This window comes from Aptenodytes patagonicus, chromosome 4 (genome assembly GCF_965638725.1).
Source record: "Aptenodytes patagonicus chromosome 4, bAptPat1.pri.cur, whole genome shotgun sequence".
Lineage (NCBI taxonomy): Eukaryota > Metazoa > Chordata > Aves > Sphenisciformes > Spheniscidae > Aptenodytes > Aptenodytes patagonicus.
In genome coordinates, this window is record NC_134952.1 from 70,688,668 (window position 1) to 70,713,344 (window position 24,677).

Sequence of the window (24,677 nt, forward strand, 5' to 3'; positions counted from 1 at the left end):
TGAAAAATAATTCTACTGGCTTACTAAATTTGGCATCACAGCGAGATACTTATTTTGCAAGTTGGTTTTACCAAAATGTTTAGTGTTTCTTCAGTTATGTGTGTACACTGCAGATTACACAACTGTACATTTCAGCTAACTTGTTTCTTATAAAAAAGTTGAAGCAAACATAGATCCTTCCTTTCAAATAAGACACGGGACTTTTCTTTTAAAGACCATCTAAAAAGAAAACTACTGGCATCAGAACAGTCTCGCTCTGTTTATCTAATGACGAGATGGCAAAAGCCTTTCAACTAGTCGTGCATCCAATACCTGCTATTCTCCCACTTTTGTTACTGAAAATAAGACATTGTTCATAACCATCTCAAGCACCTTTTCTTTTTGTCCCACTCTGCACCTCATCAGGTTGAGACCCGCACCCAAATTGCTTGTTCAGTTAAAACGCCAAACAAAATCCTCACAGCTTGGTATTTGGTTCATCTACACCCAATCAACACAATGTTTTTGTGGAACATTTATTACACTAATTGCTGGACAAGCACTTTTTCTGTGGTCATGGACCACATTACTATTCCCATGTAGTAAGACAGACAACAAGAAATGAACCTGAAGCAGCGGCGTTTGGTGCAATACACAGAGACCAAGAGCAGATTGAAGAAATACAGAGGATAATCTCCAAATTTAAGTTTGCCTGTGGATAGTGCTCAGCTTCTCAAGAGCCATAGGTGTAAAATATCCAAACAGATTAAGTGATTGCTTTCTAAAACTGCACACTGATGTTGTATGGCAATACCTTTTTCTTGAGCAAATAAATATCCTTTGGCTTTCCATGACACAAACCTCTATAGTAAAGGAGGGAATGGAAGGTTTGTCCAGGGCTGGTAGGTTTCCAAAGTAGTTTTGCAAGACTACAATTTATATATAAATTGACTGCTGCAGTCACTAATAGCTAAGCTTAAATTTCACTGCAATAAAAATCTTGCTTAGCTCACAGTGCACTGCGAAAGCCATAGTCCTGCCCATCACTCCCTATTTAGCTACACGGAGCAACGAATTCTAAATTACTTAATTAAAACAGCAAGACTGTAATTTGTCTGTACGCCCTAGGTGTGGCACTATGCCACAACTGCCCTATGTGAATGGATTGTTAGTTTTTTTTTTTTTACCTAAATACAAATCTCAGTAAAAAGACTGACTGCATTTTTCTCTTTTCATCTTTTTCAATGTCATTTTACAAATTTTTAGCAGAACAGCTGTGTCTTTGCACCTGCACTTTACGAGGTAATAATGATTATGCCACAGCGTGTAAAAGTGTGGCCATTAGTACTTACCAGATAACATGTTGTTCAGGTTATAGCATAAAGTGATACCAAACCATCTTTAGTCAATCTTAGTGCACAAGGCGCTAAGTCTTTCTTTTGACTTTTGTGAGCAAGATTTTGTGTATTTGTAGAAGACCTATTACACCCATATATTTGCAGTTTAAAATGACTCTTGTGTATGACACATACAGCAATGAAAACTATATCCACAACTGGTAACGTACTGTTTTAGTGAAAGAAAAAAAGAACTTACCTGTTTGAAAAAGAACACTTGACAAACACCACTCACAAACGACTCCTGCACTGGTATCTACTGGAGTTTTCACCAGCACCCATCCCTCTAACTAGAGTGTCCTCACAAAGCTAGTAACTGAAAGTTACACAAGGCTAACAACAGTCTAGCTTGCTTTCTACCCCCTACAACTTTAGGATTCACATTTTCAATTTAATATTCACATCCTCCTGCAGCATGAAGCCCCACTCTGGCTTTATAGGTGAAAATGAGATGTATCATCCAGAGCTAGTATCACGTCTCTGATTCTGAACGTCCTTTGGACAACAAGTTAGTAGAGAAAATATATTACTGGAATTAGGAGACGAAAACTGCTTAGAAATCTAATTAAAGAGAAATTTTAGACTATTACTTAAGAAATCATTATACTGTCTGTACAGGCTGAAAGCTGCCGTTTTCCTTAACAAAAGAAAGGGGGAAAAGCCTAGAAATTAAGAGTGGATTCTCAATCATAATAACAATTAACATTATGAATGCTGCCAAATTTCAAATGAAGAAAGAATAAGTGTAATCTGTAAACCAAGGACTGGTATCAGCAAACTTAGAGCAAAACCACCTTGTATCACTAGCTCAACAAGAGAGGCCAGCCTAGGCATCCAATTCTTTTAGGCATTTATACTTCATTATCAGAGATGCTCACAACATCTGAAAAAAATAGTATCGATATCAAAATGTAAGTATCACTGCTCATTTACAAAAACCCAAAGAGGTTTAAAAATAATACAGAGTTGTATACTTGGTAAATGTTTCAAGGACAGATGGGTTAGGGATAGGTAAAAGACGAGCAGCCCTTCTAAACCTTCTCCCTCAAATTCTCCCACCTATTGAGAGAATAAAGAAACGCGAGTTTGAAATATTCCAAGATCATCTTACTCCTTGGGTGCACGCATGAGTGCGGGAGTCCACAGTATGATTCTTCTCCCCAGTGGCAAGCACCAAAGCAATTATGTAGGATAAACAGCAAAGTGATTATCTAACCACATCTGTTAGTGAATTACAGGCCTCTCAGCAGTGGAGGTGCACTGCTATCAATGCACCGATAAAATGCATAAAGCCAGTGTCCTAAAACAAAACTATCATTACATTAGTTACCAAGTACTCACCGTGCCTATGGGTGCTTCAACTGTAGCATCAGTGAAGAAGAGTTTATTATTGGATAGGAAGACCGTCAAAGCAGAGTTGAGCTATAGCTCCAGAATCTTTAAGGATTTGAACTACTTTTGATTGAGCCATCAAGGTCCCCCGGCTCACACCTCTTCTGGCTCCCAGAAGACTGGGAATTCAGATTATTTAGCTGCTTGGTGCAGAGTTTTAAATCAGAGATTCATTTTGAAAATTGTTTTAGCTGTATATTTTTTTGAGAGGTACTAAGAGGTCGTCTACAATTTTGAAAAAGTGTGGTTGGTATCTAGGCACCTTCATAGACGCATTGACATCGGTTTGCTGTTTCACAGGACAGATTTACACATCAAAACTGAACAACTTGATTTATTTAAAATTCACCTGAAAATGCATTGTTTAGTTTTTTTTTTTTTTAAAATGCACATTCAAAGCATCAAAATATTACTAATTTTAAAAGAACCTTTGTTAAGAATAAGATAATTTACATACTGTAGATTGTGGCTGTGAGGGGAGAGAAACAACCAATGGTAGATTAGGCACAGTACTAAGGCCCACATGCCAGAAAACAACACAGCTCTATGCTCAACTTTTAAATGATCTGGACAAAACAAAAAAATTGGGCGGGAAAATAAAACCAACCGCTTACTTGAGGGTGTTTGTGTGGAAAAAAAAAAAGTGTTAGTAAGTTTTCTATCTAGACCTAACTCATTCACGTATTTAAAGAACTCTATCTTCTTCCAAATAACAAAAAACGTTTCTAAACCAAGGCAGATTATTATTTGGAACTGGCATAGTAAAATAAAGGATCACAGTATACAGAGCTTAAAATCCTGTACCAGGAAAGAGCAACAAGTGGTTTACAAGGGGATCATTTAAGTATATTATCTAATTTTTAAAAACAGAGATATAAAATATCAGTTGCATAGGGATTTAAATATAAGGCCAAGCAGGAGATTAAAGTAAAATAGAGATCATAAGAAGGGCACTATGGTGTCAAAACATAGTATTTCCATTTGAATTAATGTCTAATTCAAAATCACAGTATTTTGCTAGTACTACAAACAGTGAATGTCAAACTGTCCCATTAATCTTGAACTGAAAACTGACATTAGAACTTCTAAATAGTACAAAACTAAAGCTCATTGTCTAAACCTGATCAGTGTATTAGCACAATAGTGCTTGGTACGTACCTGATTTATATACTCTACCTTCTGTAAATAATATAAAGGTTATTTCTTGTTAATAAGTGTGAGATCACAATATTACTGCATGCCATCAGTGGTTTGCAGGCTTACTTGGTATTTAATTATTCAGTCTTTAAAAGTGTAAGATCCCACCCTGCAGAATCTTCACCCATTGAACACAGAACACTGTCATTAATAAAATACAATAGAAGTTCCACCACTAACAACTAACATATAAGCCAGGATTGTAGGTCTAAACCCAGTACAGTTCATTATTATTAACTCACAGCAATTTTTGTTAGGAAGGTAACCTGTAGACTTCCAAATAATCTTGCATGTATTAAATATAAACAAGTATGTAACTAACGGTTGTCTCTTGGCATTTCAAGTAGATTATTCAATTGTGAAAGTATTTCCGCAAAATCAATTTTAAGTTGTTAAAATGAAGTTCAAATATTAATTTCCGTATCTACATGTAGCTTAATTAACCTAAAATTGTAAGGCATAGTAGTGTAAGGAAAAAAAAAATTCTCCAGATGAATTAAGCGTTAAGGTACACTAACTGGGAATACCTGAACCAACATTGTAACTGAAAAAGTGCATAAACATAGTAATACTACAAATGTGTTAACTACAGAACAAAAGGTTTTCTGAAAGCTAAGCAATACTATTTTACATGTTATTTACAGGTTGCAATTTTTCCAGAGACCACAGAGCCAATTTACGATCTTAAAATTCCTTTGATATATTCGAAGTGCCCTTTGGCTTCCATCCTATTCCATCAAGAACCTATTCACACACCAGTGAATCAGGTACTGTACAGTCGAACACCACTGCCATTGTGGTTCTGTAATTCTTCAAAATTCACTCCTTTCTGTTCTTTGAAGAAAAAGCAGTATTTTCATTTCACACTTTTCGTAGGTGTTTCAGATTCTGTAGACTGTCTCCCATCAGTCCATGCCTCTCGTGTGCTCTTCAGTGCTAGCGTTTTCTGCTGGTCGACCACAACGTAATCAACTCTTTCATCTGCCACGCTGCTGCCTGAACCACTGCTCTTTTTCTGGGAAAGGCAAGGAAGAGTGAAAAACATATGTTAAAATAAATTAACAACAAAAAGTAAGTAGATGTCCCAAACAGATACAGAACGAGCACAGGTTTCTCTGAAAGGTCCAACATAGGCTCTCAGATTGACCATTTGACAAACTAGTGAAGATGATCTTGCTGGAAGCTCCCTCTTTCCCAGCAACTACTTGTGAAGAAATTTTAAACTCTTGATGGCAGAAATACAAGAGTTGAAGATTTGCTTACCTTACGAGGTGGGGTAGATTTTCCCGAATCTAGGTCCAGATCTAAATATTCTACTTGTTTATCTCCTTTAGGTTTTACCATAGGGCTGCTTCCTCCATCAAGACTGTTGCTTCCGAACAAATTCTGAAATTATAATATAAATAACTTAGCTAAAAACATACATGCTAATGGTCCATATTATCAAATACGCTTATTATAAACTGCCAAAATATTAAACGTTAAAGAACTGACTGAGAGCTCTTGCAATCAGTTAAACCATGCAAATTTTATTGACATAGAATATATCCCCTTGTTATACAAAGTCAAAACTGGGACAGAGTTGAAAGCCAACGGGGGGGAACCCCAAAACCAACCCCCCAAATTTAAGGTTGCCACCAAACCAATCTGTGCCTTCCACCTAACGTCCCTTTCATATCATGAGGTAAGAATGGAGTGTGGTTTGTTCTTTTTAAATGAAGTTGTTACATCTCAAATTTAGCATTACTTAATTACGAACTTTTCTATTTCCTTAAATTGCTGTTAAATACCTTACAAGAATTTCAGCCTTACGATAGTGGCAAAACTTCAAATGAAACTTTCACATTTCATTCAAAAGCCATCATGATTAAGCTGAAAATCAAAAAGTATTATTCAATTGATAAGACCAAAAGATTAAAACTTTAGAAAATTTGTGTAGGGCCGCCTGAACTGAAGTTGCATTGCATATACCTAAATTTCAATTAGCCCAGACTTTCACAACCTCACCTCCTCTGTCCTCTCCCAGCCTGATCCCTCCCTCTTAACAGGTGTTATAGGAACAGTACAATAGAAGGACTCTTCTCTAAAAGATAAAGAAAAAAAAAAGGAAGACAGAGGGCAGCAGTCAGCAAAAAATGAAGAGGAAGGCAGAAGGAAAGACAGAAGGGTAAGGCTGACAGCAACTTGAAAGAAAAAGCAGAATATTGCTGATTTTATTAAATAAAACAGAAGTACGACATGTCCAAACAAGATGCTTTGAAGCTGATGACAGAAAAAGATGAAAAAAGTATGGACTCCTTTCTAAGATGCAGTCGGAACAAATAAAAATTTCCAAATCGTCTATGTAATTGGCACATTTTAAAACAAAGGCCTTGAGATATCTGGAAACGTGCTGGTTCTCTAGGAAATAAAATATTTTATGGGTTAAGGCTTAATGGGCTGGGCTTTTTAAATTGAAGTTAACCATTATATCTGTATCGTCCAACTCATTTAATATTAAGTGGTAACAAGGACAAACACAAACAACTGAGACAAAGTTCACTTTTGTTGCCCAAATTCTCTAAACAAATTTCTGCATATTTAACATCTAAAAATCAGGTTCTGTATCAATGTTTCCAGCATAAATAAAAAAGCTATTACTCTTTAAACAAAAAATAATCTGTTATTTCAAACAAACTAGACAGGCAGAACATATGCATTAGAAAACAGAAACTTTAAATGTACGTAAATGAAAATGAAATCTGTAGAACAATCTTGAAGAATGAACGGTGCAAGCAAACAGAAGATATTAATGACAGGCCGTCTGAGCTGTGATATTAATTATACCATCTTGGCACTGAAGTTGAACACCTGAAATGGGGATTCTTGTAAGAATCAACAGAAAACCCCAATTTGAACTGCGATTCTGCTGCAGGCAGAACTGTGGGAACAGGTGATTCCAACCCTTTGTGTAAAATGGGACGTTTCTTGCATTTGTAAAATGGGACGTTACTGCTTACTTACCAATGCCTCTTGCAAGAGAGGGGCTAAGTTTTTACATCATCGGCTCCCCACTGCTGAAGCGCACTTCACCTGGGAAGCACGCCTGCGCTGCCGGCAGGTCAGACATGGTACAAAGCACAAGCCAGGGTGCTCTGCAGGCTCGTGAGCTTGCACCGAGTCAGAGCTGCCGCAGAGAAGTCAGCAGGAGGGGCTCGCTCTGGGGGACCTAAGAAGCAGTATCCAGAGGCAGCAATGGTGAGCTGGAGGGGAGGGAGACTGGAGGAGATCAGGGCAGGTATCCAGAGCAGCAGGGGATGGGGAAGCAAGCAGCACTGCGAGAGGAGGAGAGTCCAGGGTGTAGTGAAATGGGCTAGCACATGCCATATAAGAAGGCAGACAAACAAACAGAAAAAAAAAAAAAAGGTGCTAGACAGGCCCTCCCCAACGAAGGTCTTTCATAATGCTTTAAAGATGAAAAATGCTGCTATATTCCCTACTAAGAACCCAAGACATAAAAATGTGGTGGATGCGTTGAACTATACTGAACAAAAAGCTGAGCTAAAGACACAGGTTTTCCTCCAGTGCTTTAGGGGTATTCTGGACCACATTTAGTTTAGGCCTACTGCTACTCTCTTACTTTAAAATACTATTATTGGTTCTTCTTTTTCTCTCTCTCCTTCCCCCCCCCAGCCAAGCAAAAAGCACCATTAATTTTTCCTAACTAGCTCTTCACTTACTGCACTGCAAGCTGAGTATCTGAAACTTTATTATCTGAGAAAATTCTCCACAGAAGGGGAAAAAAAAAATACAGATATTCAATACACAAAGACCCCTTCTATCGTCTTTTTTGAAAGAAGCCTCATAAAAGTACGCATAGCTCAGTTTTTATAGAATGGTAAACAACAAATATCAATCCTTTTTTTCCCCTGCTCCTTCCACGTTTCTTGGAAGATGTCCTTTTAATAAAGGTTTTTAAGCCTGTCTCAGAGGTCTTAAGACAGTTTATTTCCCTTGATGTTGTAATACTGAACTGGTACATAGCCCAGGACAAGCAATTACAGACAAGAGGAGACAGTTTCTAGGGAAGAGGAAGAAAAAAAAATAAAGTCATGTATTGAACTGTTTTGTATGACAGATATATATACTAACCATTCTCTTTATATATGATTATGCTCTTAACTTCTTCAGTGAAATCTTACAAAAATTACAGTTTTTCTACAGAGATATTTTTATTATTATTTTGATCTAGAAGCATAAAGGGAGTGATGTTGAATGAAAGGATTTGTGTTTGCATGATTTAAAAGTAAGGACTGCACAGGAAGAGAGTAGTTAAGACGTAGATTTTACATACTGGGTCTTCAGTGGACTGATTTGGATTCATGGATACATAATTCTCTTCACTGTCGTGTGAGTCACTGCTGGAAGTTGTGCTATGAACTGAATCCGGTCTGGGAGACATGGGAAACCTGGAGGAGCTAATTACCAGGAATTATTTTACAAACAATACATCTCGAATATCTTAAACCTCCTGGTAAACAACAAAAATAAGCACATTAGAGCTGAAATTTTCATTCAAGTTTACTAGAATGTCACATTTTTTGGTTATACACAGTCCCTTATATTTAATATTACAAAATAAAAATTCATATGGACACGCTTTGTTTCAATGCACATGTGCATATATACACACACACTTCCAAAGGAAACCTCAATTTGTATTACACAGGCTAAAAATATAATACAGATGTACACACATTTATTAACACTCTAGTCAACGAAAACAATTAATCTGAATGAGGAAAAGCTAAGAAAAACTTACTCTCGTGCAAAGCTTCTGGTGATAGGAGATCTAACTGGGGCTTGTAATTCTTCCCATTCAGGCAGAGGTTTTATTTCTAGCGGAGCTGGTTTTGCTATATAAGAAACAGACAATCTTAAAGCACAGAACATTCCTAAACAAACTTACAGATTTTCAAAGCCTAAATACAAAAAAAAACCCCTATTTTTTTAAATAGTAAACACTAGTTTGGAAAAGGAGACACTGTTCAGTTGTCAGAAAGCCATGATATATTAACTTATATTTTTAACCTTTCCAGGTACTGACAAGCAACATCCATTAGAAAAAACCCACAATTTAAGAATTTTGTAAGATATACTTGTACGTAGTAATTCTGTTTCGAAAAGAGACTCTGAAAATGGCAGCATCGTGTTCTGTCTATACTCTGCCGCAATGATTTGGTGAACTGACAAGCCCAGGATAGGGTTGATGGACTGTTTCAGTTTAAACTGCCAGCAGAGCCAACTCTGGGTACTTTTCTTGGCTCACGGACAATTATTATTATGCAAACTCTGCCCTCACTGCATACATGTGCCCTTACTGGTGAGGTTTCACAGCTCAAAGTGTGGGCAGAACCTGCAGCTAAGACTAAGTTTGCAAAAGTGAGAGATGAGCCAACACCCAGCCTCAATTCCAAGAGGTGCTTGGCTTGCTTCAGTGCCTATCAACAGATGAGCAGAGTAGCGGCGCGTTTGCGCTGTTAATGACAGCTAACATTGTTCTAAAAAGGTGCCATTTTTAAATTCCATTTTCAGAACAGAACCACAAATAGAGTGTTAGTGAGAAACGCATTATCCCTCCCTCCAGCTTGTATGTTTCACCCCTCCTAAATGTTAGGGGGTGGGGGGGAAGTATCATCTGTTCTATCATAGGACTTGGCGGGGTGGGGGGGAATCACATACAGTCAAACTGCTGTCACAGTTTGAATCTCAACTTCACCATCCCTAAAACTGTTTTTAGGAAATAAAATGCAATGTCATTATAACAACACCCCTTCCTCTCCTCATTTTGCTGCCTGTTAGCAGATTTACCAAGATCAAATGTCAGGCATGTAGCACTAGTTCATGTGGAGTAAGAGCTGTCATAAGTGACCACATGAGGAACTGACAGAAATCAGTTGCTTAATCAGTGTCGTTGTCTCACAAGGAAAAAGCAGAACTGTACTCATGATACTCACTCTTCAGATTGAGTTTATTGAAAAGTCAGCTCTCTTACATATTGAACATAAGGACTCAGAATTCAAATTTTCTGGGTAAGTATCAGTCTTTAGTATCCCAAACAGTTTTCTCCTTTTCTCTGTTAAGAAGTCATAATTATGCACTCAAAGCATATCAAGCCTACTGCAGTAATTCTGCCACTTTAACCCACTTGCTCATAAAAAGCTGTCACCACAGACTCAGAAGAGGAACTACAACTCATCTATCTCAAGATATAAGGCATCATATGAAATAAGAGTGGCAGAACCAAACTTGACGTAGGCAAGATGATACTAAAGGTTGAGTGACACACAAATGATCGGCTTGGCTCAAGTCCTCTGTAAAGGCCTGAGACTACATGGCAGGTATAATTGGTGGGCAAGGTACTGCTCCAGCAGAAAGAGACTAAGGACTTTGTCCAAAGCCCACTGAGAACAGCAGGAATATTTCATCCAGCTGCAACGGGCTTTAACAACCAAAAGGTAATGATCAGTGACACTTCTGTGAAATTTTTAACACTATTTGTAATCTCCTCTACTTGTGACTATACCAACTCAGCACCTTCAATAATGCCCATCAGACTAATTGCAATGCTCATTAAGATGCATAAATAAATCGCTGTACTAGTAAATGGTCAGAGGATCAATATTTTGCTTTATTTCAGTGTTTAGCCAACAGCAAGAGACTCAAGTAAACTCTGATTTCAAGTTATTGCCTAGCAAAAGTTATTTCAAGCTACTTACAGGCAAGTCATATATACTTGCTTCTAAAAAACAGACAAAAATAAATCCAAAATATGAACAGCTAAAACTTAAAGAGATCAGAACACTCATGTCAATGTCAAGGAAATGTTCCCATGTGCTGTTCAAGCCAGAAAGACTTTAATTGCTTATATAGGAAACTTTTTGCTTGGCAAGGAAAACACATCCATGATCTTAGATTATAATAGAAGTAAAAAGACTATACAAGAGTTAAAATTATTCTAGAGTAACAGTTTTCTTAATTTTTGTTTTACTTATTTTTATAAAGCTCCATATACATACAGTGCTAAAGTACATACCCTTTCTTCTTGTAGTAAAGTCACCTATGGTTTGTGAATCAGTTCGCTCTAAACCATGTGGTTTAGGTCTTAAAATTTTAGGACTTTGACCTAATTGGTAAAAAGAAGACTCTCTTAATAATATTCTATTTGTAACTGGAAAATGGAATTTTGTAAATAAACAGCACAACCCCCTGCAGAAAGGTTAATGCCACAAGCATAAGCAAGCTGCTGAAGAAGAGTTTTACAGTCTAGCTAGGTCTCACACTAAGGGCTTAAGCACCAAACCAGAAACAAAGAAAACGCTGCATGCAAGTAATTTGTCGGAGGCAAGCATAAAAGGTGTACAAAAAGGCCAAAAAGTGCATCAATAAATACTGTAACTGATCATTACTATTAACTGGTTTCAAGTTGCATTACATAAAAAATTCCATATTTGAGGAATATCTAGCACGACAGGAGAATAATCATGTTTCAGACGTAAGTTGAGGTAGCCTCAAAGAAATTAAGTTCTCTTTAGTCACAGTATTACTCTGGAAATAGTGATACTCTTGGGAGGTCTCCTATCCACTGTGCATCTCCCACTTGAGAAGCCCCAAGAATCTTTTTCCACACTGTATTTGTTAAACTTGTTCCCCAGAGGTCTGTATCTGTCTGTGCCAAAAACACCTCTCCAACCTTGCAGACACAGGGGACTTTCTTTCCAAGCTCCCAGCCTGCATACTGTCCCCCCACCACGGCACAACCCAACCTCCACCACAAATGATCCTGTCATAAAATTACGTTCTCTAAACCTTTTTTTAATTGTATATACCTATATACAAGTGCAGTACGTGCACTAATCATTCCCAATATGTAATGCTATCATACGCTATCATGTTATTAGCGTAACATTCCCCTATGTTTTGCTATCACACTACATAACACTTCAGATGAATCTGGTAACAACGTGAAGAGTACAAACTAAGAAAACGTTAGAGTCAATAAGCTCCCTACAGGCAGTAATATAACCCCTCTCCCAACAAGGAAGTTCTTGGCCAACTTGACTAAACTCTGCAAGTGTTGCAGGTCACATTGTCTATTTTAAATAAATATGATCAATAATGCATAATAACCCTAACCTTTCATGAAAGTCTATCTGACAAAGCGTTAATATTAGAAAAAGCAAGTGCCTTCAAGTGGTACACCAAGAAGCCATACGAAAGGTAAATCTTTACAATAAACCAAATGAAAAGTTTAAGTCTGATTATGTTAGAAAGCTGCCCTACAGCACAGAATGGAAAAGGACTGGCACAGACTCAGATGTGGGCTGGTACTACCAGCAATGAGTGAGAATGCTTTGTAAAAAATAAACTTGGCAACAAACACCAGAAGTTTGCAAATCTCTACCCCAAGGGTTTTGCATATGAAGTGCTCTATTACTGTTATCACTGAAGTATTGGGAATAATCAAGTAACAACAAGAAAAGGTAAACAGAAAGGTTTTGTACTGTATCTTAACTTCTACACAGCGCTTCTGAGAGACCATGCAGGTAAGACAAAATTGATTTATTTACTAGTAGTGCTGCATAGCAACTTCCTTAAAAAGAAAAGGACGTGAAGTGATTTTCACACAGACAGTTCTTTTCCAATTTCAAAATCAGATGCTCCCTTAAATAGCTCGAAGTGCCAATGAAAAGACCAAGCAGTTGGGCAATGCTGACCAAAGACCCAGACTGTAAAGCAGTACACAAAGCAATTCTGCAAAGTATGCTGTTGACTGGAGCTAAGTCAAAAGCATGACCCAACGTGTTGGCATAGTTCATTCTGAGCCGATTCGATATTCTTAAGTATCTTGCCTACAAGTCTATGATAAAAGCTTGCCTATATATAAAGACCAAGATCTTAAAATTGGTTGAACGAATGTAGAAGTTCAAATTCAAACACCTTTTATTAAGAACAATTTGATGTTGAATATCATTACCTAATCATATTAACTTTGTGTTCCACAGTTTTATAATCGGATTTAAAAGAAATTTGGCCCAATACAACTCAATTTAAAATGCCAATCAATGCAGTGACATACGAGCACAGATTGCAAATAGGGTGAGAAATCTAGCAGAGGTAACAGGGTTAATGAAATTATTTAACCAGTGTGTACTTTATAAGCTCTCTGCTCTTATAGTCAAACATAGGCTGAAGTGCCTGAAACCCATAATACAGACGATAAGTGCAAGGAACTGAGGGCTATGACTCATTATTTCTACTTTTGTTAATGATGCTAACATGGTCTTGTGCAGCTAACCTTCCTGAACTATGATTATCCCCATTTGTAAAATGTGGATATTATGTAATTGCCTGCCTCATACTTAATTTAGCACTTACAAACCATTCTGAGACTTTCAGAAGAGCTATATAAGTACAGGTCCCTATAATATTTCTCTTCTGCATCAGACAAGAACATACAAAATGTTCCAGCATAAAATAAAGTCACTGAGCTTTCATGTCTTGCCGCTGAGACTGTTCAACCTAAATAAAATTTGGTGGCAAAACAGCTTGCTGCTACCAACCAGCCAGGATAATGCAATTCCTCTAGTTTAATGTGTCACAGAAAACTAAAATGTTTGTGCAGGTTTTTTTTCCCCTCTCTACAAAACAAAAAAACAAAAGGCCTAATCTCTGTTGAGCAGCTTATACTGTGCAATAGAAAAGACCTGACACCAGGCAAAGAAAAAGGGGAGGGGGGGATCACAATCACAAAACTGAGGCTGCTTACTTGTGTCCGTAGTACAGAATTCCTCCACCCCATTTTTGCCCATTTAAGAAGATAAAGTAACACAAGCTAGGGCACAGAAAGCCCTTAGTAATATCCTTTACTCCCTCGAAAGACATATTTTTAATAAATCCATCAGAAAATTTAAAAGTGCCATTCTGTATCTAAAATTTGGCAGTTCTGTCACTATCTTAAGCCAGATCCGTGAACAGAAATACATATCTTTTAGAACTTTGTATCTTAAGTACTGCAACTGAAATTCCTGGTGCTGCTCCCAAGTAACCTCACGAATTTTCTCTGAGAGCACATCCTAGCTGAATATAACACGGAGGAGAAAGTGCCTCACAGCCGTACAACAGACTGGTCTCCAACATCTACTCTATTCAGAAATAATCACTACAGATAAGTGTCATAGTGCTGTTCTTCAAATCAGCTTAGTGAAGGTGGAAGGACACTAGGTCTCTATGGAGAGCCTGGCTCCATACAGCATTCCAACGCCAGCAATACTGAGGAACACCTTTCCCATGGCTTAGGCCCACAGGCCCAAATTTACCTCATCTAACGTTTAGGCACTCACATAAGACAGCGCTTTTAACTCACACGCCTATTCTGGGAAAGATAAATCTGGGTAAAAAAAAAAAGTTTTTTTATATATATGTGTATATATATATTTTTTTTTTTTTTTAAACTGAAAAGGAAATAAATTATGTTGCAACACCACTGGATGCAAACCTACAGGGGAAAAAACCCAAATAAATTATGGCAAGTGAAACCAACCAAACAAGAAGTGAAAATTAGATGTTTTCATTGTTCAGTCAAGTCACCACCTGTGAAATGCAAAGTGCTACAGCGAGGAGAGAGAAGCTCAGCTTCTGCACGTTCTATCAGACGAATACTGTGGAAGGGCACTCTGAGCTGAAAAATCACTAATGAAGTCTATTTTTCTAACAAATGGCTGCTTGTAAAAACTGCCAAGCAGAACAAGCGATTATGGATCTAGCGTTAGAGTGCACTCAGACGGCATGAATTCTGCTCCTGGCATTTCGGTGTGTGTCAATGCTGCCTTTGTCTGAGAAGTCATCAGGAGAAGAGTCCATTTCACATGTTTGGTTTTGTTTCAAATAACGGTTCAAACTGAAAAACCTTTTGGGTTTTCTGTTGGCTAATGTATTCTCTCTTCTTGCTTTCCATAAAACACTTGGAACGCAATGTTGGGGGGAAAAAAAGGGATCCCACTGCAGCAAATTCCTGCATCAGAGTAGGTGGGTCCTAACATTTTTGGTTTTGAGGACGTAAGCCACTCACTGAAGAGCCTCATTTGTTTTCAGGCTATTGCCTTGAAGCACTAGTACTAAACAAGATTTCTGTTAAGAACGCTTCTTTTCTGACTGCCTGCTTGCTCCATGGCTTGCTGGCAAGGGATTTTACGTCAGGAAATTGCAAACATCCTCATGAAAGAGGCCAACGCTCTATTTAAATACCAGTTATTTAGGGCCTAAAATTTTAAAGTAAATCTACTAACGTGACATAAAATTTAAGAAATGCGTGATCTGGTAATGCTGTTTCCTGGCCAACAGGACTAATCCTCATGAGACAAGGAGATCAGACATAGGAATGCTACAGCAGTGCTTTACTTGGAATAGGAGGGGGAGAGCAAGAGGCAAAACCAGCCACATAAGTGCCTTGCATCCACAAAAGTACCTTCAGAGAGACATAACTAACAGCAGTTTCCCATTTCCATTAAAAAATATGCTTTTTTCCCCCTTTTCTCTGTAATTAGAGGAAACTGAAATTTGCACCGAGGTCCAAGAACTCCAGTACTCGGAACCACTGTAGATTTTTCCTTAAAAACAAGGCTGAAGCTCATGGTCTTACTCCCACAGGGTTTATTATTTGGTTTTCAATTCTGCAGAAGAACCTCCCCCTTTTCTTCTCTTCCTCACCCCAGTGAACTCCGATTCCCAAGTACATGGTCTTCAGCACAGAGCTCTACAAATATCCTGAATTTGCTTTTTCATCTCTATTTTTATTAAGACCATTTCCTGCCAAGGTACTTCTAATTAGAAACATGTATTTAGTTATACACCATTCATATCCATTCCCATACTAGTATCCAGCAACAAACAGGAGTATCAATCATGTGCTTAGTTCTGGTCAGTGATACCACATGGATGGTGGTAACTACAGTCTCTTCAGGACAGTAAAAACAAACTGAAATCAATTTATTCTTTCACTATTATGAAATATAAAAAGCAGTCATCTAAAGACAGGCTCTCCAGTTTTCTTAGACATCTTTATCATCTCAAAATAACTTCTCTCAGAGAAGTTTGAGGTACTTTGAATGCTCCAGAAATTAAGAATGAATTGGAAAAAATACCTGATTATAAAGAAGTCCAACTGCATATGACAGCTAAGGTTCACTGGTGTTCATAAAATATTTGCCAAATGCCATAAAAACTACTCAGAGAATACCAAAGCTATTAATCATCCAAACATTATTTGACTGCTCTAGTTTGCAAGTAACTCTGCATGCCTGTAACTAAAAAGCCCCAAAAGCATGATGAACTAAAAGCATTCAATAACAAAGACAGTGTTTTAAGACCAAAGTACAGTGTTCTGGAGTGTTTGTTGATTAGTAGTTAAAGCTGCACAGGGAAGAAAAGAAAAATTGTATGGAGGGAAGAAAAAAATAGGGCATTATTACCCATGTTCTCTTGTTCCTGCTCTCCCTAGCATCTTTGGAGTTCAACACTACCATCTCTACCGCTAGTATCAGAGCAAGTCTTGCAGTTTGTCTTCAGAAAACTCATCTGTTTCATTTGTTTAAAACCATTATGTCCAGTAAACCATAGCTTCCTTTGCAGCTGTGATGCAGCCAGCCAAACAAAATCTTTACTTGAATTTATTTGTTGTTTCAAAGTTTTCTAAGACAAATCACAGCTGCAAGTTAAGGACTGGTGTATAGTAGCAAGGAGCTTTATAAATTTCATTTAAAGCTATTAAGTAAAAACTAGCCTTGTAGAAGTAATTTAGTACAGCCGTGGAGGAAGCGTAATTTTCAGCTAAATGGAAGTCTTTGGAGCTTGTGGGGAAAAAAAAAGAAGAAGAAAAAAAAAATCAATAAATTTGTATTCAACCTGCTTTAGGAACTCTGAAGAAGCACCAAAACATCCCCCAAAATCTTATTTTTTTAAAATTCCTAAATGAAATGAACAGGAGGTATAGCTTCTAAGAGGAAGGATTAAACGCATGGATTTCTTAAAAGCAAAATTAACAGTACTTCTGTTCAGAAAAGTCATCGTGAAAATTACCATTTCTTTTTCAACAGATCTTCAGTTCAGTTCTTGCTGCTGATTAAAATCACCTTTCACAATTTTTCAATGCCTACTTGTCCTAAAGCCTGAGAAAATGAGTGATCCTTTATTTAAGAATATGCAAGACAATCATGATAGCGTAGAACACTGCAGTGTTACCAACTTCTAATTATTATTATTTTTAAAGAAATGTCAGCTCCTGTGGTCACAAATGCCTTAACTGTTTCTCAAGTTTTATTTCAGGATGTTGTGGTGCTCCTGCTATATCAGGACGTGCAATATGTTCACATTGTCCAACTCAGACTCTCAAACACGTAAATATTTAACAAGGAAACTGTTCACTACGCTATTTATAACTAACTTCATGATTAATGAGAGCTCTTAATTTCCTTAACAACTACCTACTTTGCTTGGGATTTTTACAGCGTCATACTACACTACAACAACAACAGCGATTATGCCGGTCATCCAGAAGCATCGCAGTGGGTCCTATAGGGGCCAGAATGTGGCAGATGCTTCCTGCCACATGAAAGCTCTGTAGACAATTACCTCTTCAAAGCGGGCCTGTGCTCTTACATAAAGAAAATTGGAATTTTCTATGAAGTTAATCTGCTTGGGAGATGCTCATGAGTAGTCATGGCAAAGATAACAGCCACATTTTTATAAGCCATCCATATATTTGTGGTTTAACCACATAAATGTCTTGTAACATCCTAAATGAGAAAAATCTGTAAGAAAAACAACCAGATAAAATTTTTAACATTTTTAAAACAATCACAAGTCCCAACTCCATGCAAATTTTTTTCCTCTCCCTTGGTTTCTTTTGTTTATTTGTTTTCAAGGTGCAACTGGGTATTTTGTTGGCTTGAAAAGAAACATGTGCATCACTCACTGTCTCTAAATCCTAGCTTACCACTTGCTGGGCTGAAAATTACCAGGGCCAAGCAGCAGTCTCTTTTAAAGGCAATCGTATGGACTCAAGTTTCAGGAAGCATCTCAGACTAAATGCTGATATATTTTTGTTGAAAGATAAGCCTTCTGTAAAAAAAATAAAGGTGAAAATGCACTACACCAGCTATTGGTTATTTTTGCCAACAGCAAAATAACCTGTGCAATCCAACCCAAAACTAGGACTGAAAATCTTGTTTAAAATAATCTTGAATGCAACTAAACTCTAACAATATTTGGGCAAATAGAATTGCTATTCAAGACAAATGGAGCGAAGTCAAGTACCATGTAGGCTGGGAATCCCAAGTTCTTTACTGCCTCTGTCAGCAATCCGCTCTGTGATCCCGAGTGCATCGTTCTATCACAGCTCCTCATGACCCTGAACTAGGATCTGTGCTAAACTGATCTCTCTTGTAAAGTGTTTTTAAGTACTATGGATCAAAAACATTAAAAAAATGACAGTGTTACACAATATTCAAATGAATGAGATTTAACTTTTTATTTTCATTCCATCATGGTCATGAATTGTTAATTCAGCCGTATGCCCATGGTTCATATATTTCTTTTTAGAACCTTGAAAAAACCATTTTGGTACAGAGACATGCTGCCCCTCAGAAAAGAGAAGTTACCAAGTTACCTACAGTAAGCAGGGCATCAAACAGACTCTGAAGAACTAAATTCTGCCATCACCAATTCCATCATTGACTTAACTGTTTGATTCAGATATTGAAAAACTATGTTTTGTCAGTCAAGATGGCAAGCACGTATTTCTTAAAAGCTTTGAACTTCACAGGTGAGATGTACACACACACACACGCACGCAGAGTAAGTGTTACATAGCTATAAGGAGTCCTTCTGGACAGCTCCTAAACAAGTATTTAAAAAAATAAATCTTATTTTGTAGTTGTTTGGTCTTAAAGTCTTTAAGATGACAAACCCCACCCCCCTACCCCTGGAAATAAATCATGGGGCAGGAGGGGGTCATTATCACTCACACCCAGAGGCTCACAGACACCCCCCATCTCTCAAATGCTGCATCATTCAAATGCTGCCTCCTGACCTATAAAAACCAATTCACACCCTACCCCTTTTATTTTTGACCATGCACTTTCCTTGATCTCTGCCTTACATCACGTTTGTACTGAAGATTGAGATCGTCTAGACTCACAGACCTCTGTCAGGCCTTAAAACCTTCTTGTGGACTGCCAGCACAGCCACCCGGGACCTGCCTCGCTACACAGAGCAGTTCCCTGTGGAGCGGCGAAACGTTCACTACAGTCCTGCAAGCTGTCAGCAGGATGGAGATCACAGGATCCACTGCCTCGTATCACAACCCTTTTCAGATATTTTGAAGAGCCCCAGGGAAAATAGGAGGCGGAGTGGAAAAGAACCTGGCTGTTCTTTGCTGCTTTAGCTGTCTAGGGAACCTTCACCTCGCTGCATTTGGGCACCTTTAATTCTACTGCTCCTTCTTGGATAAATGGTATTTTGCGGAAGGAACATGTGACTGTCAAAACAAATGTCACATAATCACTCTGTGGCAGAACCAGACACAGCCTTTGAACAATTCAGAGAATAAGGCCCAAGTGCATGGATGGATGCAATATTTCTTCCGCTTGAAGCCTTTTGCCAGCAACAATGCTTCCAATTTAGCATCACAACTACATGCAACCGTGGGAAGCTAAAGCAGCCAAAAAGCAGAAATACACAATCAATATAGACAATGGCTCTTTATAATAAAAGAAACAGCACCTGAAAAAACAAATTAAAAAAAAGAGATTATTTTTGTCATCCAATTACAGGTGAATGCAGAAAAGCACCTGGCCAAACACTCTCCATTTTGTCCCAAGCAATATATCACTTACCTTTTGGTATGCTTCTCTAAAGAAATAGTAAAGCGCTTTGATTCAAGTTATTGGGGCAGGAAGCCAACACCATGTTTTGAAACCACTTTCAAGACTTCCAGAAAATACTGGAAGCTCCCTGCATTTACAGAAGCAGCTGTGAGCTAGAAAAATGAAACTACATGAAAATGTAGCATGATCTCAAGGCTATGCATTTATTTTTTTAAAAACTGTTATTATTTTTTAACCCATTTTCTAAAACAAAGCTCTTCTAGAAACCGGTGGAAAAAGACACAGGGTATCTCATAGCTCACCATGGCTCCCGGCCCAGGCGACTCCTATTGAAGGGAAGACTAAAGAGCCTCAGGCTCTCACAGCAGGGGTGCGCAAGTACCCTCCTCAGAAGAATGCGCGCGTACTTTAGTGAATTTGAGACCTATTTATTACTTAGGTTTAGTTTACCCACATTATTGATTTTTTCCATAACTCAGTCCTCTGTCACAGTCGCTACTTCTATATAACTGTACCTATTCTTAAAAATTTAGAGAATTTTAACAATTTAATAAATTATCCAGAATGCCAGGTGCTTATATCAGAGCTGTGAAGACATACACATTAGTCACTGCTGCTGATAGATTGCCAGATCCTTGCTGCCCGACACATTATTCTTCAAAGACAGCAGAACCAGAAGTAACTGAGTATGTGTTTCATCTCAGGTTTACGAAACAGAAACAGCAGAGGGGGGAGTAGGCTATATGCAACAGAATGGCCACTGCCATCACCGAGCCCTCCATTTTCTACCCTTGTGAAACTATACTGCCTGTAAGCAGTAAGCCCTTAAAGCAAAGAAAAAGAGAGGACATGCTAAGGATATACATTTTGCAGCGATCTGTAACCAATAAAAAAAAAAGATACAGCAGCTTCTTCAGACAGAACATGAGATGGGCCCTCATATACCTGGAGGCCTTATCACCTACACACCTGATCTCTGCAGTAATACCATCTTTTAGAGAAGCAGCAGTGGTCTTCAACAGTAATTCTTGAACCAATGGCATATTTAAAAAAAACAAAACATTTAAAGGAGCAATACCCAGAAGGTAACTATTTTAGGTACCATTTCCTCCCTTTCTATGTCTGCCTAAGTTTTATTCAACGTACTGGCCAACTTGATACTTTTATGCACTAATTTGTAGCAGAATACCATTGTAGTACATTTATATAAGCAGAAACAACCTGATAATAGAAGTTGCTACGAGAACTTGAAAGCTGGAAAAGCAACACAGTAGAATATAAAGCACACACTTGTTTTAGTTAGGTAAGGGTCCACTAAAACAAGAGTTTTATCCTATTTTAATTCAAAAAGAACGGCAGTTTTATTTTCCCAAAGGTACTTCTGGAAGGAGTTATTTGCATGGAGAACTCAGCTACTGAAATGGGAATATATTAGCATCCTGATGTGTGTCATCGTATCTGCGCTTCACAACAATGGAAGACTCGCAGTAGTACACTTGATAAAATTTGAGTGAGCCAGTGTGTGTGTGTTACTAAGATAAAAACCTCAGTGACAAATCAGAATCATTACCATTCTTGGTAGCTCAAGTTCTTCACAAAGTTTTTTTCAGCTCCTAAGCCTTTACTATATAATATTTACTTTTGGGGACAGTTTTACTTTAAAATTACTTTACCTTCTACATTATATTAAATAATCATATTATTTTACAATGGTAACAGCTTCTAAAAGTCTACAGGCAAGAAATACAGCCAGTCACGCTACGCTCATTAAGAGGTATGTTAGTACATCTGAAAATCTTTTCCCTGATGTTAGCTAGGTCTTTCTAGCTGTACAGCATTTGAGGAGAGGAGCAAAGCAGGAGCCTTACACGCCACTTTTAGAATGCAAAACACTAATTCAGTTTCAAGAAGAGAGATGCAAAAGCAACGATGCTGCCCCAACAGACATCTGTGCGACTGCTTTGCGCTGCCAACAGCAAAAGTGAGAAGCTTTTCAACATAGAAATTTACTACTTTTGAAGGTCAAACATTTTATCAGTAAAATACACAAACTGGCCAGTCAGGGAAAATATTTTAAAGCAGTTCAGTGTTTATCTTGAGAATATTTTCCAGTATCAGCTTTCACCAATCTGTTACTGTCCAGTATTTCTTAAGAACTAAACAAAACTACTGTCTGGTAACACAGAAACAATTAGACACAAGCAGAGAGCCACAGTCTTGAAAAAGGCCATGCCTCGTTTTCTGAAGATGGACAGCCAGAATGAGATGTGGTACTTCCCATTTCACACCAAGATCATCTATATCATAACGATATTATCTGCTTCACTTAATTACAGGCTGTTTTCACTTAGTGGTAAAAATACTAATTTAAAGGTTTAGTTAGTGAATATTTTGGATCATCTGAATATTTGCCATTGAGTTTTCCCGAAAATGAAGTCAGCCATTCTCAGTGTAAATACTAATTTTTCAAGCACATAATTTTAAAAATAGGACTTACCTGAATATAAAATAGTGCAGACATTTGACCTAATGTTCTTTAGTTCCCACTTCTACAAGTTAGTTATCTTTTCTGAAAAACTGCGTAGTAGGGAAGTAAGTTCCTTAAGCATTTACCTGCATTTCTGATAGGCTGGCTGATAAAACATTTTAGATTGACTGGAAAGTCTAAGCTATTTAATAGTGATTCTCTATGCAAGTATCTCTTACAGACACATTGTTGTTTCTTAAGAACATCAGTCACCCAAATAATCCTTATTTTAAGGAAAAGTAAACCCAGTATGCACCAGATTCAAGAGATTAATTTTTTAGGACAGCTTTGAAGGGGGCCTCTAAAATTTGGGGTTTTTTTCCAATTGTGTCATTGAAGTTGTTGCAGCTTCCTCAGACTCATAACAGTCATCTTCCACACATTCAGCAGTTTAAAATATTTCCACATAAAGCTAGTTTTCCTTTCGCTTTATGACTTTGTTTAATCTACCACACTCTATAGAGGCAAGGAAATTTTCACCTACTACAGTTTATACAAATTTCAATTTAAGCATGGCACCCAGCTCCTGTGATAAAGCAAACCTATCTTAAGAGCTGGCTTGAATTAGCAGTTCTCTCCTCCCATTTGGATCCCAAGGAAAATATATATGGTAATCTCACAGCCCACATGTTAAACATCTTCCCGTGACTGCCCCATGTGGCCACTAACATTTAAGCATTAAGCAGCTCCACCATCAAGTGATTTTCCTTGCTTTTACAGGCTGAAAGGAGGACTTAACATTACCTACTTAGTAGTAAACACTATTTCTTCAATCTAATTCTTCCTTCATTTGAACACATTTGTAAGAATTACTCTATGTAAAAATTTGTGAGACCATCACATACTTTGAGTAGGACTAAAAAGCAGCACAATATACAACTCATTCTTGTTGTAACAATTAATTTCTTCTAACACTGTTTACATCAAAAGCAAGTAACTTAGTTAACTATTTTAGGTATTTTTAACTTTTACTTCATACAATGAAAATGTATACTGATCCTGTACCAAGTCTTGTTATGGCTATAAATTTGTATTCTATCCAATGCCTTGTGTGCTCTCTCTCCATCACAAGTCAGCTGGCTGTCTTCTATGTATAAGGACTAAAACTCACACTTCTGAGTGTTAGCAATTCTGTATCATTTTTTCATTAGTAACTACAGCAATAAAATTTAAACCTATGCTTGTATTTGGCATTGTTACTGTGATGTTTTAATACGGTTAAAAAGAATCCTAGGATTCCTTTATGTTATGGCTATCTCACAGAATAAAAATTATTTTGTTAGAATTTCTGAAAATATGATAATTTTCCACCAAGCAGAAGTTGGAAGAGATATATTATTTCCTTAGATGATAAAAATCAACTTCTATTGGACATTCTCCTCACCTTTTCTGTCTGGTTTGAGGTTCCGATCCACTGGCGGTGGTTCACATTCTGCAACAGGTACTGACCGTCTGGGAGGGGTCTTTGGACTGGACCTGAAACCCATGTGAGCAGGAGGAGGGACTTGCTTTCCAAATAACGGAAAATCAAACGTGCCTGGTGTCATTGGTACATAGTTTGTTTCCTGGATGGGTTCAGTGAAGCTGCTGGAATGCTGTCGTGGAGGAGAGTTGGGATTCATTGGGACATAATTTTCATCTAGTTCTTCACTTGAAACACTTCCCACTGTCAACATGCTTCTGTTTTTCTAGAATTAACATATATTTCCTTTAACAAAATAAGTTATGCAATCAGCTGTGAATCATATGAGTTTTTTAACCTAATCTACTCAGATTAATATATTCTGCTGAAACTGAAAAATCACAAACACTGTTCAGCTTGCTTTTTTACATGGGAACAAAGAGCATTCAAGCACTGTCACTGTCGCTTCTCATCAGATTAAGTCATACTTACAAAGTGGTTATGGAAGCCCTCCAATGAATTAGATCTGTCATTCGGAAACGTTCGTGGAATATCATAACAGTCTTGAGAACTAATTTCTAAAGAAACAAGAAGAGAAAGTGGCTATTTATCATCCCTGTTCCTGTCACTTGGCACCAGGCATCCACAGTCTGTTGTTATTTACTGTCTGCTTCTGAGAGCATACAAACACACCTCCTGAGGCTGTGGCTCATAGATTTTATCTATATACTTGAGAGGACCGTGTTCACAAACAAACTTAGCACTCATCAGTCACAACTTGAAGCTCTTATAGTGGCTTTTTTCCATGACAAGAAAAGAAAAAGTAATTTTTCCTTTTAAAGAAGCAGCAAAGTCTTCCT

General features: G+C 37.7%; 1 protein-coding gene across 6 annotated transcripts in view; it reads right to left on the bottom strand.

The window, feature by feature from the left end:
- Nucleotides 1-3,084: 3,084 nt before the first annotated feature.
- Nucleotides 3,085-24,677, bottom strand: part of GAB1 (GRB2 associated binding protein 1) — a 102,750-nt gene continuing 81,157 nt past the window's right edge. For 2 of the 6 annotated variants that reach the window (XM_076337136.1, XM_076337133.1), the window contains 7 exons: nt 24,310-24,395; nt 23,800-24,103; nt 11,041-11,130; nt 8,767-8,860; nt 8,299-8,422; nt 5,229-5,351; nt 3,085-4,980 (listed from right to left, as the gene is read on the bottom strand). In XM_076337136.1, the coding sequence (XP_076193251.1) occupies nt 4,822-4,980; nt 5,229-5,351; nt 8,299-8,422; nt 8,767-8,860; nt 11,041-11,130; nt 23,800-24,103; nt 24,310-24,395 (980 nt within the window). In that variant the 3' untranslated portion in view covers nt 3,085-4,821. Of the gene's footprint in view, nt 4,981-5,228; nt 5,352-5,972; nt 6,049-8,298; nt 8,423-8,766; nt 8,861-11,040; nt 11,131-23,799; nt 24,104-24,309; nt 24,396-24,677 lie in introns of all 6 variants that reach the window. The other 4 variants (XM_076337139.1, XM_076337137.1, XM_076337138.1 and 1 more) reach the window with 3 other exon arrangements.